General features: G+C 45.9%; 1 protein-coding gene across 1 annotated transcript in view; it reads left to right on the top strand.

The window, feature by feature from the left end:
* Nucleotides 1-947: 947 nt before the first annotated feature.
* Nucleotides 948-17,876, top strand: part of igf1ra (insulin-like growth factor 1a receptor) — a 69,043-nt gene continuing 52,114 nt past the window's right edge. Inside the window, exons 1-2 of the mRNA XM_067233883.1 lie at nt 948-1,877; nt 9,229-9,792. Of these exons, the coding sequence (XP_067089984.1) occupies nt 1,784-1,877; nt 9,229-9,792 (658 nt within the window). The 5' untranslated portion in view covers nt 948-1,783. The remainder of the gene's footprint in view (nt 1,878-9,228; nt 9,793-17,876) is intronic.

Here is a 17,876-nt window from a genome sequence, read left to right on the forward strand (position 1 = left end):
AGCATTCTGAGTAAGCCTATGGCGGAGTTAACGTTCAAATCAAGTCCAATCCGTACATTTGAATGAAACTCTGTGACGTATTTTACGTTTTTCTTATGGAGATCATGTGTCGGTCAAAATGTCTACAATGTAGCCAACAGTTCAGAGTGAACTCCTTGGGATCAGAGAAATGTTTCAAAATTGCTTACTGCTGATCAAACTATTTTTGTTACAGTCTTACAGCCTATCCCCGGGAATAATTCCTTTTACCAGTATTCCAAACCAACTTGAACAATACAGAATCTTAAAAAAACGAAACAAACAAAAAACAAACATCTAAATACTGTTAAACGCTGAACCTACAGTAGCCTATATGATTGCTTAGGCATGAGCCAACTGTACATTGGAAAAATTGATATTCAAGTCATTGTCTTACCAAATCATGTGCATTGTCTAAAATAATAATCCATCTAAACAGGAAACACAATCTAAAATTGCTTTTAACAATTAACCTATGAACACCTGCCTAACTGACAGACTATAGAAGTAGGCTATTGACTTTAGGGCAGGCTTCGATAGAAAACTTTGCAGGCATGGGTTAAGTATTCGGAGGCAGACCTATTCTTAATCAATGAATAGGTTGGCTACAGGGATAAGCTTAAATTTGATTTTCAATAAATAAATAAAATTAAGCAAAATAACAAATAATAGCCCGACGGTAATTTTACAATAGGCCTACATTGTTATCCGAGGTGATTACAACTTTTAGAACATCTAATCGACCCCGGTGTTGCCCACGGCATGGGCTGGACGAGTTTACTCCATCCCAGTTTTTCTAGCAGGCTTACGCCACCGTGTTACAGCGCTGTGTGTTTCAGTGCGAGACTGAAGCCAAGGCTTGTTTACAGCAGTGATTCTACGGAGTGTTGACCGAGAACGAGGGCAAGATAAGATTGCTGCTTAGGCAACGCTTTTGGGGCCATCGTGGCTAAAGGATAGAAATACATCTTTACAACCGATAAACGTCTTACATGTCACACCGGTGGATTTTGTTACGAGTAAACCGTAGGCTACTCCACCCAACCGAAGCCCCATCAAGCTCGAGATCCGTTTCTCTTGCGTGGCACAAGTCTTTTTTAGCTGCGGACCCGTCTGCTGCGCAAACGGCTAAGATAGGCAGCATTTACGGGTGAAAATAGGGTGAAATCGGTGAAACTGTTTCTTCCTACCGGTTTCGTCCTGGAGAGAGCGAATGGAGTAACATTCCCATTCATTTCTCATCCCAGCCACCACCCCGTGGACGTATTTTCTCCTTTTGATTCATATTATTCAAAAGGACACCAACCACAAAAGAAAAAATATTTAGACTGGAAATAATCTTGGTCCACATTTTGGATAATCGCTTCATTATTTGCCAGACATAAAAGGACGCATCATTACTGATGTTTCAAGAGATGGAGACTGAGGATGCGGATTACTATCATCTCTCGAGTAAAATCTGTGGCTCCAATGCCTTGCCAGCCATCCTAAAGTCATTGTGTGTTTGGCAAGAATAACGAACTGTTTTAATTTATTGACTGTGAGGTTTTAATGCACATAACACACTGCTTGATTTGTAAGATTTAAACAAGAGGAATCATCCAAACACCGATGTGTCGACCTTTAAACGAATCTATTTGACCGGACCTCATGTTTTTGTTCTTACCAACATTTTGTGAGCCAGGTGGCAAGTTCTCTGTTCCGCACTCATTTGAATTCTGGAATCAAATTCTTTGATTTTTAGAGGAGTGAACAATTTACAGGAATGAGATCTAGGACAGAGAGGGATAGTTCGACCTTGTTTTGGGGTCTGATGCTGTCTGTCTCCACGCTCTTCATATGGTCTGGAAATGGAGAGAGTAAGTTACATCGTAATGTAGTAATAATAGGCTATTCGATTATTCTTAATTTTCCATTCACTTTCATCTGTATTTTGTTTACAATGTATTGAACCGTTCTCCAACCTCTGAACAGACATAACATTTTATATGAAGTTAGATTACAACTTTTGTTACAGCTATGTAGTTTAGAGTAACTACGGTATAGGCCTATTTTAATTGTCCCAAAACAATTAGGCACTTGAACCACACAATAAAATGCTGACAGGCTATTAAAGTCTTTAAAAGTTTTTTTTTCTTGTAGGTTTACAAAGGCCTGCACTATAGGATATGCTATCTTAAAATATGTTTAGACTTGTCATAACGTAGTTAAACATAGCTTTTATAATAGGCTATTGTTAATATATAGCCTATTAACATAAAGTGTCGAATGGTAGCCTATGCTATATTGTGATCTGATCAGGTTTCTGATATGATGTGCCTCTTACCCTCAATAATCTAGCCTAGATAACAGGAAGCGCCCGTATGCCGTATACTTGGGAATAGTAGCCTAACTGCCGTAGCATTGAAACAATTATAGTGCTTTCATGCAACGGAACCAGGGATATTCCGTAGCCTATAGTTGAAGGTTACTACGACCATGTGGCCATTTTGCATTTCGTAGTGGTAGTGATGCACGATCAGTCGCAACAATTTCACGCTCCGAATGTAAGCTATTGGCAAACAGAAAGTATTGGCTACTGTCGCAAGATAGTCTTAATGTTTAGTAGCCTTCTCTGAAATACAATGTATGGGGACCGTCACCTATAGCCTAGTATCTTACCTAGATTGCATTTAAACAGCAGGCTATTATTATTATTGTTAAATAGACTAATGTAGGCTACATGCAGTGGTAACGAATTTCTTTCGTGTTAGTCGTATTTTTTTTCCTCAGTGTTGCAATAGGCCTACAATTAATGTATTAAAATTGTCATTGGTATCCAGCAACATTTAGGCCCACGCGTTTATCATAACAGTAGAGTCGTTCCAGTTTTGTAGGAGCATGCGAGTAACCAATTCTCCTGTATTGATTGTGTTGTACGTTTGGCAGCTTGTCGTGGCACTTTTCGAAGTGCGTAGACTACCCAGTTGCAGGCATTAGAAATATGTACTCAGCAGCTCATTTTGATCGTGTTTGATTTGACTGTTGTTAATCTGCTTAGTGGAATCTCCAAGGCTAAACGCCTGTGGTGGGGTGAACAGCTCTAACAGTTAATGAATCATGTCTCCTGAAGAATCAACTATAGATACCCGAATTGCATGTTAAGGGGGAGTCTGTCTATTGTCCAAAAAAAGTAAAATATTTTAGGTCCTCGGGCCTCCCTGACCTGCATGTTTTAGACGTTTCCCTGCTCCAACACGTGAAAGAGAACCACTGGGCTAAGCAAAGATGCAGCCTATTTAAGCATGCGGGAGATCTATTGTATAGGCTTACTTTACATACTTTACTGTTGAAATATCTCTCTTTTGGATGGCTGTTGTGTTCTTTTTATATTTTTGTAGTCTTCCAATGAAAGAGGTAGGGCAACCTCTTTTATCATGTGAAACTAAATTAATGTCTTTTGACTAGTAGTCAGACCAGTATAGCCCCCTCTATGAATCATGGTGAGACGTTCTCAGCCCCCCCACTGAGCTTGAGGGACCCTGCAGGGGGCGTGGGTGTGGGTTCTGGTTTTGACCCACACTTTCCAGTCTGAGGTGGCGGTTTTCATCTCACCACCACCAACCTCTTCACTGGACATGAAGCCCTGATGAAGTAATAAAGAGGCAGGATAGATGTTATTAGTGAAATATACATCTATTTGCAATGTATTTACCATATCACTCAGCAATAAGGTGAGTCAGGTGGCTGAGCGGTTAAAGAATCGGGCTAGTAATCAGAAGGCCGCTGGTTTGATTCCCGGCTGTGCCAAAATGACGTTGTGTCCTTGGGCAAGGCACTTAACCCTACTTGCCTTGGGGGAATGTACTTACTGTAAGTCGCTCTGGATAAGAGCGTCTGCTAAATGTAAACGTAAATAAAACCCAATTAACCTCAGAGCTTGAAAATAACCTTTTTATGGAATAGAGGTTGATACCATGACCCAATGACTTATTGAAAATAACATAAATGGTTTCAAATGTGAGTCTTAATAGAGTACAAACAGTTATTTCTCTTAAAACAAGCTTAGCTCTATGACTGTTGCTCTTGTATACTTTGCATCAAGTGCAATTGTAAATGTGTCCTTGGTAATAAAACATAATTAAGTTCACTTTTAACTCTCACCACCGTAAAGTTTCCATTGCTCCCAAGGAGAAAACAAGACTCCATGATTCTCTCTCCCTTACATATGCACAGTGAGAGAGAGAGAGAGAGTGAGAGAAAGAGAGTGTGTTTGGGAATATAATGTTCTATAGACTCATGAGAGAAACAGACATGGTTTTGTTGATTGGAATAGTGGAGAGTTTGGGAACGTTTTTTTATTGGTCTGTGCTGTTCACATGATCTGTTTCTGGACAGCCTGGCAGCAAATGTATTCTCATATCAAATCCCAGGCCTAGCAGAGGCTTTACACACACATACACTCACCAGAGCAGCCTCTGAAGTACCTCTTTTAGCAAGCATGACTCACACTTCTACTCACCTAACTCAGAGCAGAGAAAAAGCTTTGTGTGGGATTCAGAAAGGAAAACATTGTTTTTAATGTCATATCCATGTCTGAAAGGCATATTGGCCTTGAAATGAGTTATTATTCTCCTATCTCTATTCATCATCGTTTACCATTTAGCTTCTCTGGTTAGAACGGCCTGTCTAGCCACCTCTGAATCACTGGCTCGTTTAGCCCCCACCCTTTTTCAAAGCAGGCATACTGATGTGACTGTTTTCCTTATGATGAGATCCATTGCTCCTACAAATCGTTACGGCAGGATCTGTCGCCAGGTTAACACAGAAGAGGGGGTAAAACAGACGGTCAGGTTGGGATCCACCAGACGGGAGCTCTGTGGCCCACATGCCTTACTTGTGACTGGGGCGAGTGACTCACACACAGACTCTCTGAGGCTCAGCAAGGCCCCCTCTCTGACTCGTGACTAGGAGTGTGTGGTCTTGCCACGCTCTGCCCATCCCCCAGCCATCCACGAGGAGGAGAAAAGAGGGGGTGGGGGGTGCAGCGTCTTCTCGTCTGTCAACCCCAAGCAAGGGAGTGTGTAAGGTTCTGTGTGTGTGTGTCCTTTGCCTTGCTAGCAGTGCAGCAGGGGCACAACGTGGCTGCCTGAGTCACCGGCGTGGTCCATGTTCTGAGAGGAAAGTGTGTCACTGTGCTAGTTTGCAAGAGTGCAGTCAAATGTTAACCTAGGGCTCCTCCGGGCTGCCAGCTGAGGTTTACAATGCTTAATTAAACACGTATTTAAAGTGGGTTGTCAGATCATTTGCTCATATGCAGGCTCTGGCCGGCCCCACATACATCATTACAGGCTGAAGCTTTAATGACCCATGGAACGCTGTACAATTTGCAAGATAACTGCAAATGTTAGCTCTTCTAATAAATGACATGCACTGTGTCAATGACAGGATGTGCATTATCCAGCGGACAAATCCAAATTGAACAGGAAAACTCATTGATTTCATGAGAGAAACCCTCTTGTTAGAACATGTTATTAGTCTGTTGGAGGTCCAGTCCATGTGTCCTTGCATTTGTTTACGCTTGTGTTTATAATCATCCAGTTGGACTATGAACTGTCATAGTGAGCAGGTTGTTTGTGTTTATCATTGGTAGAGAGTGTGTAGGAGGTTTGATGTACGCAAGCTATTTGACTGTGCACAGGTTCACATGCGAGCGAGAGGGGGGGGGGGGGAGAGAAGGAGGGAGTGAGTATATAAGGTAAGGAAGGTGAGAGTGTGGTGTAACTGGGCTATGATATCTGAGCCTATGTCTCTGAAGTGTGGTTCTCCAGAATACTAGTCAGATGACTTCCAACATGTGACGGATTAGGTCCAGTCGAGGTGGCAGGTGTGAGAGGCTGTAAGGGACACCTGCCCCCTTGTCTAGAACTTGTAAATGGTACGCAGCAACAATAAACCATGTGAAAAGTAAACATAGGTTTTTGATTATGTGTTAATAGTATATTTCCGTTATGCACACAGGAGACGGCTGTAATGCTTTCTGATACGCAGGAACTAGTGGGCTGTTTAATCCAATCAGGACCAGCGTTAGTGCTTCACTCCATCACATTACACTTGAGATGCAGGATGGGACTTCCTTTCCATAACAGCCTTCCTGGAGTTAGCAGGAAGTCCGGAAAATGATACAATTATGCCCTTTCCCAGAATGCTCTCTCAAACTTGACTGTTAAATTGTAACAGTAACCTCTAATAATCAACTCGAGATACCGATCTGGCTTTTATATTTTACCAAGGGATCAAGGGGCATTTAGCATTTCATGAATACTGTTTACCACTTTCACTTACTTTGTAGTGGGGAAGTGTTTTGCTGTGCAATCCTCATGGCTTGATTTCACCTGGCCAGGGTCATTAAGATCACTGGTTCGTACCTTGTGTGTGTTTTTGTGTCTATTTGTCTCTGTGTGTGTATTTGTCTTTGTGTGTGTTTTTGTCTCTTTGTGTGTGTGTGTGTATGTGCTTATGGGGATGACATTCCTGTGGAGGGCCAGGGCAAGGTTTATCAATCATAAACATGAGATGCAGGATCCCATTACGCCCTGCTGATATGTGTGTTTACGCAGCAGTGTGAAGAGCACCGAGGGACAGGCCTGGAGCCCTCAGTGTGTGCCCGCCTCATTGTGTGGACAGGGCCTTCACACAGCTGCTTAGATACACCCATTGATCTAGAGTGACAAAGGATTTGTTGTGTTCTCTTTTTACAAACTAATTTCAAAATGTGATGATAAATCATTGGTAGACTGTAAAATAGGGAGAGTCAAACCGTCTTCATCTCCATCGAACACCTGGTGGCTTAGCCGAGTTCAAATTAAATGTAGTAAATTAGTAGTATTTAATATGGCAACTGACTAGAAGGAAGGAAGACAATAACAATAGAAGTGGGTTTTTTTGTCCTTTGTTTATTTCAGTTCCCTTGTGTGCTATTTTGACTTTCGTTTTTTATTTTATCAATAGCAAAGAGAAGTACCTCACAATGTGTTGCTTTGTTTAATTTTATCACCAGAGGTTTTACAGCGATAGTGAGGCTTCACATAGTCACTGTTGGTAGAAACCTTATCTCATCCCCCCTACCCACCCACCACTACCACACTGACCCTTACCCCCCAACCCCCCCCCCCCCCCCCTTTCGTGTCCCGTCTCATGCCAGACTCCCTTCATTTTATTAATGCTTCCAACGGGAAGTGAAGCCTAGAGTTTCTCTTTACTAACAAACAAATTAGTCTTTGTGTGTGAGTTGCTTCACCCCTCCTCCCTCTCACTGGCTGCTGGAGGAGCTGGGAGAAAATTCTCAATGAAACAAAGAGGACATGCAGCTCCGTGGCTCCCAAGTGGAGCCCCGGGGCGTTAATGTCGATAGGGGAAAGCAAATAGTATTTTCTAGAAGAGTAATCATTTCCGTTCTAAATTTAGAGGAGTGCATCAGTCTGACAGGAGCTCATGAAATGCAGAAACCACAAGCTCCTTTTTTGGGGCTCCCATTTTTAACAAAGAACTTCAAGCAGGGTCTTTGCTTTTAAAGTGGGGTGACATTTAGTCTTTCTCTCAGAAGCACCTTGATGATAACTAGTGGGCGCTTGTGTATGTGACACATGAATGACAGTCTTAGGAAAATAGGGATTGTATTTTTAGAATGATACCGTTACCTCCACAACCGAAAAAATATTTGGATCCAATCAAAGTCATTTTAAGCTTTTGTTGTTGCCCAATTTAGCTAAATGCTCAGTTTGAAAGCAGTGTATTATCTTTTTAAGCAGTTTGTCTTGAGCTTTTGTTTGAGACAGATTACAGACATAGGTGGAGGACCTCAAACTGCTACAGTAGTTTTTGTGGTTGGACGAGCCCCATAACAGTGCATCTCACTGCAAGTGTGACCTAAGCTTCTGTAAGAACATAACAGGTTTAGCCAAAGGACCTCATATCTCAAGCAATATCTCAAGCAATTTTTCCATTGCTCCATCTTTACTAGGTACATTTCAAACCTCTTGGTGGTTGGTGGCAGTGTGTCACTGCCGGAATTTCTTTAGTATGATTTTATAAACTAATATAATGCATGTTGGTGGGATGTCCATTTGCTTTATTTACTAAAGTAAAGTTTTCATTATGGAATTGTAAACTCGATTTGAGAGTCTATGACTGCATAAAGACTTATAGAGGCATCTTTGCCATTGATTAGATGAGTCAGAATAGACTTGCATTGCAGCTTCTTTTTATTTCCAGTGGTGCTTTTGCAATGAAGAGCAGAGATGATACTCCCGCAGTAAAATCCAAAATGTGTATGTGTGTGTTCGTGTGTGAAGATGTTCCATACTCTGGTGCTGATTTCAGTGTCTTGGACGTACTTTTTAAACACAGGGGTTATCTGAGATGGTGAAGTAACACTTATGGACAGGTCCTGTGACCACAAGATCTCACCAACAGTATGGCCTAAGAATGTCTCAAAAAATGGGCCCATGCCTTTGAGTCAGCCTGTTCAGTGGAACAGGCTGACTCACCCTAGATGGCCCTGCCTGTCTGTGTCTCTCTGTTGACACAGTAAGAATGTCTGCCACATTCTGTCATGTCACTTTGACCCATCATTCCAGAAGACATGAAGAGAAGGAAGCTGGTGGGGAGTGATAGTCACAACCACGAACAAAAGCAACAATAAGCTTTTGTATATGGAGAGAACAAACAATCTTCCCAATAGTAGAGCATAACACAAGAAGTCCTTTATAAGCAATGAGTCTAGATAGGATCTTCAACAAAATTAGATTCAGCCCTGTTTATGGGGCTGGACTTGGTTCCTCGTGTTCCTTATATTGTTTCCCACACTGTGTCTGGAACAGCTTGATCCCTTCATAAAATAGTCGATTGATATGGTAGAAGGGAGTCAGGTGGCAGAGCGGTGAGGGAATCGGGCTAGTAATCCGAAGGTTGCCAGTTCGATTCCTGGTCATGCCAACTGACGTTGTGTCCTTGGGCAAGGCACTTCACCCTACTTGCCTCGGGGGAATGTCCCTGTACTTACTGTAAGTCGCTCTGGATAAGAGCGTCTGCTAAATGACTAAATGTAAATGTAAATTCAATACAAACAGATAAATGGAATACCTTGGCACCATAACATATGACAATAGGGATCATGTTAAATGTGCAGGGGATAACACTGTTAATAATGCATCTCTCCCTGTCCTCCAGTCTGTGGTCCGAGTATTGACATCCGGAATGACATCAACGAGTTGAAGCGCCTGGATAACTGCACGGTGGTGGAGGGCTACCTGCAGATCCTCCTCATCTCCGACAAGACCAACAACCTCAACCAGGAGCACTTCCGCACGCTCAGTTTCCCCAAGCTGCGGGTCATCACTGGCTACCTGCTCCTGTTCAGGGTGTCCGGCCTGGACAGCCTCAGCACCCTCTTCCCCAACCTCAACGTCATCCGGGGTCGCACCCTCTTCTACAACTACGCCCTGGTGATCTTCGAGATGACCAGCCTGAAGGACATCGGCCTGTACAACCTGAGGAACATCACCCGGGGAGCCATCAGGATCGAGAAGAACCCCGAGCTCTGCTACCTGGACTCAGTGGACTGGTCGCTCATCATGGACGCCGAGTTCAACAACTTCATTGCGGGGAACAAGCAGTCCAAGGAGTGTGGGGATCTGTGTCCAGGCATCATGGAGGACTCCCCTCAGTGCACCCAGACCAGCTTTAACGACAACTACAGCTACCGCTGCTGGACCTCCAACCACTGTCAGAAAGGTAAGAGCTGCCTGGGGGTGTCTTAGCTCCCCCCTACCTCGGTTGGGGAGGTCATGAGAGACGAATCAGCCTCACACAGACTTGGGCAGTGCATACTACTACCCTCTTTAGGTTTGCTGGGTTTTTACACAGTTCGCATTGATCGGCTGCTCGAAAATTAAATTGGTTTGTGGTCGTTTTTTCTTTGGTTTCAGGGTAGATTCATTATCTAATAACTGGGGTATTTGAAAGTGTTTGTGTAAGGGGATTTTTACTGTGAGTTTATGGTCAGTTGTGTTTCTTGACCCAGCGAGGTGGGTTGCAGACCCTCAAACACTGCAATAATGCTTTTTTTTTGTCCCAGGGATCAATCCCATGAATCCCTTCTGTGTTTTTCCTTCATTTCCATTATGCTTGAGGATTGTCAACAGTCCAGTGAAAACATTTCCTTTCTGTTTATCATAGCGAGCTTTCCTTTAGATCTAATCTGTTTTGGGGGATTGAAGATACTTGCATAATGCTGTTCCATGTGGTCTTAAGGTAAGGTTCAAGTTACTCCGCCAAATACAGTTTAATTAACCGCAATGGGTAGATTAAATGGTCCATGGGATTAAATGGGTTTAATATTTACATTTAGTCATTTAGCAGACGCTCTTATCCAGAGCGACTTACAGTAAGTACAGGGACATTCTCCCCGTGAAGTGCCTTGCCCAAGGACACAAGGTCATTTGGCACGGACGGGAATCGAACTGGCAACCTTCTGATTACTAGCCCGCTTCCCTCACCACTCAGCCACCCGACTCCCTAATATAACATTTATCATATTTTGTGTCATGTTATACCTGTGTTGTAACCGGTATAATTTAAAGTTGGTTCCAGTGAGACAGAGGCTTGTGTTTGAGGTAATCTCATTCATCTGATGGTACATAAACAGAGTTGGTTATTGGTGCAGACAGTGAATAACAAGACTGTTGTTGGTTTGTTGTTTGTCCAGGGTTTCTGGTTATATAAAGCATTGTGGATGTTCTTCATCTTGATGACTGGCTAAAAGGGTGACATCAGTGGCACAGCAAGCGCCAAATAGGCTCCTATCGCCCCTGTTTGTTTGTTTTGTCTAGACGATTACACTCTGTGGAGCTTGAGGGAGGCTGGGTGTATGTTAGGAGTCTGAAGTCTCTCTCTTTCTCTCTCTTTCTCTCTCTCTTTCTCTCTCTCCCTCTCTTGCTCTCTCTCGCTATCTCTCCCTCTCTCTCTCTATCTAAATGTTGAAGACTTTTGCTGCATAGTCTCAGTGGTACCAATCAAAGGTACATAGATGCCTGCTCTGCTCCGTCGAATGCAACGTCTTTTGTGCGTGGCTTCCTACTCTACGTGTTGCATAAGCAAGGCCATGCAGAGTTGACGGTTGGAACGTAAAGCTTCGCCTCAAGATTGGTTGGTGTTTTATCAGATTTTGGTGTACACTTCCAGCCCGTTGTAGAGCTCCACATCTTTGGTTTTCATAATATTGGACTAAAGAAAATGCAGAGAGAGGTCATTTAGGACTAGTTCATATGCAGCTCAGGCTCTTGCAGAGGTCCGAGTCGAGGTCAAGGTACGTGCGTTCTCTGGGAGAGCCTTACGGTATTAAGGGTGAAGATAAAGGTAAGGCGGAGAGATAGACCGTGTAAAAAGAAGTGAGCTAATGTGAGGCGGCATAGTGACTTATACAGGCTTAGTGGTAGTGGCTCAGTGGCTCTCAATGAGTAGCTAGGATAGCCTGACATTGCTCCGGGTGCTCACTTTGACAAACAAGGGAGACTTCCTTGCTTTCTCGAAAGAAGAGGCTTATTCCCCTCCTGCACTTTCCTCCTGTGTACATAATTGCCTTGTTTTTGCCAAGATGTTCCTTTCAGGGCCGACCACGGCATGGTAATACAGACCAACCTTTTCTTTAATTACAATTAATGAAAGGGGAAAGACTGTGTGCTCGAACACAGTACTCTATGCCTTCTAGAAGCTTCCACATCAGGCTGGTACATGTGGGCTGAGTATCTGAATGGGTTATGACTCACACAACCCACCAGTGGAATGGAATCTGGGCAGAGTAGATAGTTACAGATGCTTTTAGTAGTCTGGTCTGGGTAAGCCAGGTTACCGGTTAACGGTAAAACCCTACCTGCATCCTGGATGTGTGTACAGGGGCTGCCAGTATTTTTGTCTGTGTGGAGATGGGGCAGGGGTGCCTGGCGAGGCCCTGTCAGAGGGATATCCATCGCTGTGTGGAGCGGAGGGATGGGGCGGGGAGATGGGGAATGTCACAGAAATGTCAAGTGTACAAGCACAACAGCAAGCTCTCCCTAAGACCCTGGAGGGGAGCTCTGGGAGGCTGGGACGCATAGCTCCCCTCACACAGCTTATCCCTCTCTGTCTCTCTATTCCACCCTTCCTTCCAGTCTGGGCTTTTATGAACCTTCCCTGAATAGGATCCGCCCTTCTCTGGCCTCCCCCTCTCCTCTCTGGACCTTATCAGAGGCTGTTAACAGCGCTGGCTGACCGATTACTCCTGCTTGGTTGGCTGCAGTATGGCCTTAGTGATACCGTGTGTTGATGGGTTTGGTGTTTGCAGATCTTGTGTCTGCTCCGCGGGAAGCTCAGAAGAGGAGCCTCAGGCGACAGCTCGCCGTGCTTCAGACAGACGTGTGAAACGTCCAACACAACACATGGATATACTGATAAGCGGTTGTGGCTAGCCCCGAGTCGGTCTGTCTGTGTGTCTGTGTGTGTCTGTCTGTTTGTGTGTGTGTGTGTGTGTGTGTGTATGTTTGTTTGTGTGTGTGGGTGTGTCTGTTTGTTTTTGTGGGGGTGTGTGGGTGTTTCTGTTTGTTTGTCTGTTTGTTTGTTTGTGTGTGTGTGGGGGGGGTCTGTCTGTCTGTACTGTACTGTGTTATACTGAACCCTCCCCCGACCCCCTCCTCTCCTGCCTGCCTGGGAGAAATTTCTAAACGTTAGAATCTTTGTAGCGGCAAGGCCAGTCCAACAGGGAAAGTAGTTTAAGAGGACTGGGCTCACTCAAAGGGTTTCCTACCTGGGTTTGTTTGGGTGAGAGGACCATGTACTACTGTATAGAAAATCAACTTGTGCTCATGCTGGGTTTGGCTTGAGGACTTTACCAAGGCAAACAGCATGGACTGTTTAGAACAGAGGGGGGGAAAGGGCTTGTGTGTGTATGCCTTTAAGGGAACACATAAGGTACACATTCTTGCTGGCTTAGTCATTGTAACTCTGAGAGAGTAAAAAGAAAACAATACAAAACACAGCCTGTTTGCATTGAGGCAATATGTTAGTATGCTGAAAGACTGGGGAACACACATGATGATGATAAGAGTGATAGTTAGAGTCTTATCTTTGAGTGTGTTGTTTCTCTCTTTTCTCTCCGTGTGTGTGTTTGTGAGTGTGTGGTGTGTCACTGTCTAGGTGTAGGCGGATGGGCGCCTAGGTGGGCTATGTCATATGATAGGTTGTCTTGTGTTTGTTTAACTAAGGTAATCCCAGCCTGGTGCCTGGACATGCAGGGAAGCTGTTCCATATTTAATGTCTTCTCTGAGGCCTGTCAAAGGGCCTGGCTCCAGTACCTGCCTGGGAGGGATAGAGGGGGTGGGAGGTACAGGTGTTTTGGTGACTCAGTTGGTAACTGATACTGAACTTGGTATACCCAAGCCTGGGTGTGCCTGGGTGATTCATTGTGGTGGTACGGGGGATCAGCAGGAGATCAGCAGATGTGACCCCCCCTCCCCCCCCCCCTTCTCCCACACACCACTTCTCCCTCTGTCTGTCTATATGTCTGTGTGTTCTGTCAGCATGCCGAACCTTTCCCTAAGATCCTTGTTGTGCTGCCCACCCCATTCCCCACTGTCTTTTACACACTAACACACACACACACACACACGTACACACACACACACCCTGCTCACGGGGGTGAGAGTAGCAATGTAATCAAACACAGAGGACACAGGCGTCTGGTTGGGTTAACTCCGTGTGTATGTGTGTATGTGTTACTAGCGTGTCCATGTCTCCATCGTTTCCCCCAGAGGACGCGGGACTATTGATTTCCCCTGTGTTGCTGCTCCACGGTGCCATTGTAAATAAATAAATTAAGAGGGGGTAGACAAAGCCCCCTTCACGGTCGCCTTGCATTCAGAACCCCCCCTCCCCCTCACCGCCCCCCGTCTTTGCTTTCTTCAAAGATTACATCTTTATAAAGTGGTCGCAAGTGGGGTGGGGGGGAAGCAAACTGACTGACAACAGGCAGTAAAAAAAAAGGGGGGGGGGGGGTTGTGCGCGCGAGGAGAGAGGGAGAGAGATTCTTCTGCCCACTGTATACTTATCATGTCAGAAGGAGGCTTCACCACTGGCACCTCTGGAGAATGACTGCTTTTATCTTTTGATTTATCAGCGCTGAAAAACAGGGACACTTCACAGGCGGTCGTGGCGTGTTTGCATACGCAGGACGTGTGGGCGCTATTTGTCTGCGCGCTCCGTGTTCGTGCATTCCGGCCCATTTTACGCCCCCTGCCTTGGCCTCCTGCTACATCTCCTCCCCCCATCTAGGTCACATGCATAAATGTCATTCTTGAGAAACCTGAGCAGGAGATCCTAATATGTAGAGCCGCTGTACGCGATCCTCAAAGGAACCTGGAGCTCCTACCGGCAGGGGAAAAATCTGTTTGGTTACAAATATTTCTTCTGCTCAATTGGTTTTATAGGTTTCTTTCGAACTGAGCGTGCCCAAGAGTCTGAGTGGCCTGGGTGATTTGTCTAAGAGGAATTCTTTGACCTCAGTGTTATTATGCTTTTTTGAGACCTCCCCAAAAGCAAATTTTTAGCATGTTTCTGGTTCACTGCGTTAGTGGTTTGCAGTGGAGGTCTAGTCGAGCCGGAATCGAACCTGACACGGTGGTTACGGCTTGTGGTGTCGACGGAAGCCTAGTTTAACCATTGCTGCCGTTTCCATTTATGCAATGTTCGTTATGTGACGATATGGTATTCTCATTTTGCGAACGCCATCTGCAGTGTCTGGTGATAGGTTCCCGAGGAGGGATATTTGTCTGACTTTGTAACGCAGAGCTCATCTGAGAACCCTGACACTTGGGTCTCTCGCCATGGAAGGTTCCTCTCCGACGTGATTGACCAAAATAGGTCCTGTGTGTCTGGTGTCACTCGCACATTCACACACAAGCATACACATTCCATCCCTTCTCTCACATGCCTCACGTGACATCCCCCCCCCTCCACCTTGACAATTTTTCCTCTGCGTGTGCCCAGTGTGTAAGTGGCCAGTGTGTGTGTGTGGTGCAAAGCCAGCCTGGTGCCTATGTGAGCCACTCAGTGCCTCTGGTGATAGGCTGCCTGCTGCCTTTTGGCCGAGCTTTACTGAAGCTGTGACTCATCCTTTGCTCTCAACGCTCATTCATAAATCTGTGTGAATACTATGACTTCCTCTCAGAGCTCAGAGGGAGGGGGGTGGATTGGGAAGGTGTGGGCTCAGCGGTAGGTTCCGGAAGGAGGAGGAAGGAAGGAAGGAAGGCTGTCTCTGCTTGTTTGTGTCACTCCTCTCAGAGGTGAGATAACTGCACATACCCCCGCCATGCTTCTGTCTACATCTTCATTGGTGTTCGCTCTCTTTTTCTGGCTTTCTGTCTTTTGCTCTCTCTTTCTGTCTGTCTGCCTGTCTCTCTCTCCACGATGGGCCAGCCACTCACTGCTGGGCAGGCTAGGCATTGCCAGGGAGATAATGTGCCATGCCCGCAAGTAAGCTCTGAGAGCACAAGTTAATTCCACAGCGGGAATAGAATTCCTCCTGCTCCCAGATGTGTCCTGCAGAAGTGAGGTGGTGTGCGGTATTGGTGGATATAGTAGACATACCACAGAGAAGAGATATTATCCTGCAATGCTAGAATAGGAATGTCTAGTCTAGGGATGTGTGTGTCATATGGAAGGAGCCATAGATCCTGGCTGTAAGGAGGCTTTGCACAGGCAGATCTGAACCATGCAGGCAGGCAGGCAGGCAAAGTTTTGACTTAAACCCTTGTTTCTTTTTTCTTCTCAATGAGGCATGAGTGGGTTGGATGTTTTCTTGAGCTTTTTATTAACTTAAATATACTTTTAGATGTTAAAACAACACTTCACTCTGTGACACATCCTGGGAGCCAAATGCACACACGTTAGTGTCTGTGTGTGTGTAAACAGGCTGCAGCTTGCCAGCAGCACTAAGGTCTGTCTATGTGCTAGTTTGTACGTGCTGGGGAGATGAAAGGGCACCATAAAATTACAAAGGAAACCTTATGGAGTTACTCAGCTAATTGAAATGTCCCTGACAACCACACTTCCCCTTTAACCCTTTCGGAGGCTCCCCAGCTTCCACAAGAGCGATATGAGGACCTGGAAACCAGATGTCTGTCTCTCAGTGACTGATGGAAGGATGGCCTAGGCCCGGTGTTGGAGCAGTGTGGTACATCCGTACCTCAGTGTGGTCCCTCTTCCTATTTGGATGGAATCCCCTGAGCCCGGGGCCCGTTGTCAGCACTCTGCCTAATGACCACAGGTGTCTGAGGCTTCCCTGCCCTGGACCAGCCTTCCTCTCATGGCAGGCCCCACGCTCCTTGGCCCAGCGCCCCGATGGGCCACTCCTGCACTCCAGTTAGCACCAGTTGGCGCATTGTTAGCACTGGGGTGGCCAAGGATGAGTTATGGCATCCTGCCCTGATCCCAGCGAGGCGTGTTGCTTCCACATAGAGAGAGAGAGAGATCCTGCAAAAACTGAAAGCGAGACAACTGAAAATAGAGGTCACTTCCCTGGACGTCACCACCGGTCTTAAGCGGTCCTGTTTTACTGTGGTCGGCCCACGCTCCTGACCGGAGGAGGATGAGGTCATCGCCAGCCTCGTCCCAGGCAAGTGCTCCAGTGGCTCCTGGTGGGAAGTCAGGGTGTTTGCTGGGGTCAGGGAACAGCTGTCCTCCTTCTCCATCGGCAGACAGCGCCGCGTTACCGTGTCAGATAAATATAGAGGCCTAGTGGACGTAATGACAGGAGGCTCTCGGTCGGTCGGGCGGGGGTGGGGGTGGGGGGGGGGGGGGGGTAGGGGTGTGCAGGGTCATGTCACCTTGAAACCTTGGCACCATCGCTCATCTCTGCTTCTGATTAGGCTCCGACCTCACAGGATTAATCAGGAGTGTCCTTTTTGGAGATATTTACCTCTTGGATCATGGGCTCAAATGGGCATGAGGGATTATAAAAAGCCTGTGCTACACAGTTAGCATGCTGCATCATGTCCTGTCTATGGTATCCATGATTCATTCGAACGCGGATAGCGTTGGAGAAGTGGATCCCAGTGGCAGCGCGACTGAACTTGGAACTGTCGGGCCGGTGTACCCCGTGTCTGCTCCTCCTCCATCTCTCCTCTGGTGCTCAGAGATGCCCAGCCTCTCTGTGGCGCAGGCCTGACCGCATCGACTGGGGAAGTGGTTGCAGGGAGAGGACCATGGGGGTGGCTGTGAGGAGACAGACGGCAGTGAAGGAGTGAGGGAGGGGTAGGGAGGGGTGGGCGCATTAGAGGTCCTTTCATCCTCCTGTTGTCCAGGCACTGATGAGAGCACACTTGGTGATAAGCATCCAGTAGACCTTTGAAGTCTTCCTGGGCCAGCCCCGTTCTCCAGCCAGCCAGCCACTCCCAACACAACATCAATTAGGGAGAATCAGGAAACAGGCAGGCAGGCTTGTTTTGCACTTGTGTGCTATAGGATCTTCGCTCTCCCTTTCTCTACCTCTCTCTCTTTCCGTCTGTCTGTGTCCCTCTCTTTTTCTCTCCTCCTTTCAGAGTGATATTTTGGTTTGTTTTGACAGGACTGGTTGAATGTAGTTAATATACTGTATCAAAAGGGCACCATAATGATATTGTTATTCAACAGTACAATGGCCCTCTCCTCTCTCTTACACTACAAAGCCTGCTGTTGTCTCCTACTCTCTGGTCCATGTCTTCTTGGCCTCTCTTTGTAGTGCCGTCAGCACTTAGCAACCTAGGTCAGACCTGTTCCCACTTGTCCAAGAGGTTGTTTTACATTCCAAC

Source organism: Osmerus mordax, chromosome 4 (assembly GCF_038355195.1).
Source record: "Osmerus mordax isolate fOsmMor3 chromosome 4, fOsmMor3.pri, whole genome shotgun sequence".
NCBI classification, from domain to species: domain Eukaryota; kingdom Metazoa; phylum Chordata; class Actinopteri; order Osmeriformes; family Osmeridae; genus Osmerus; species Osmerus mordax.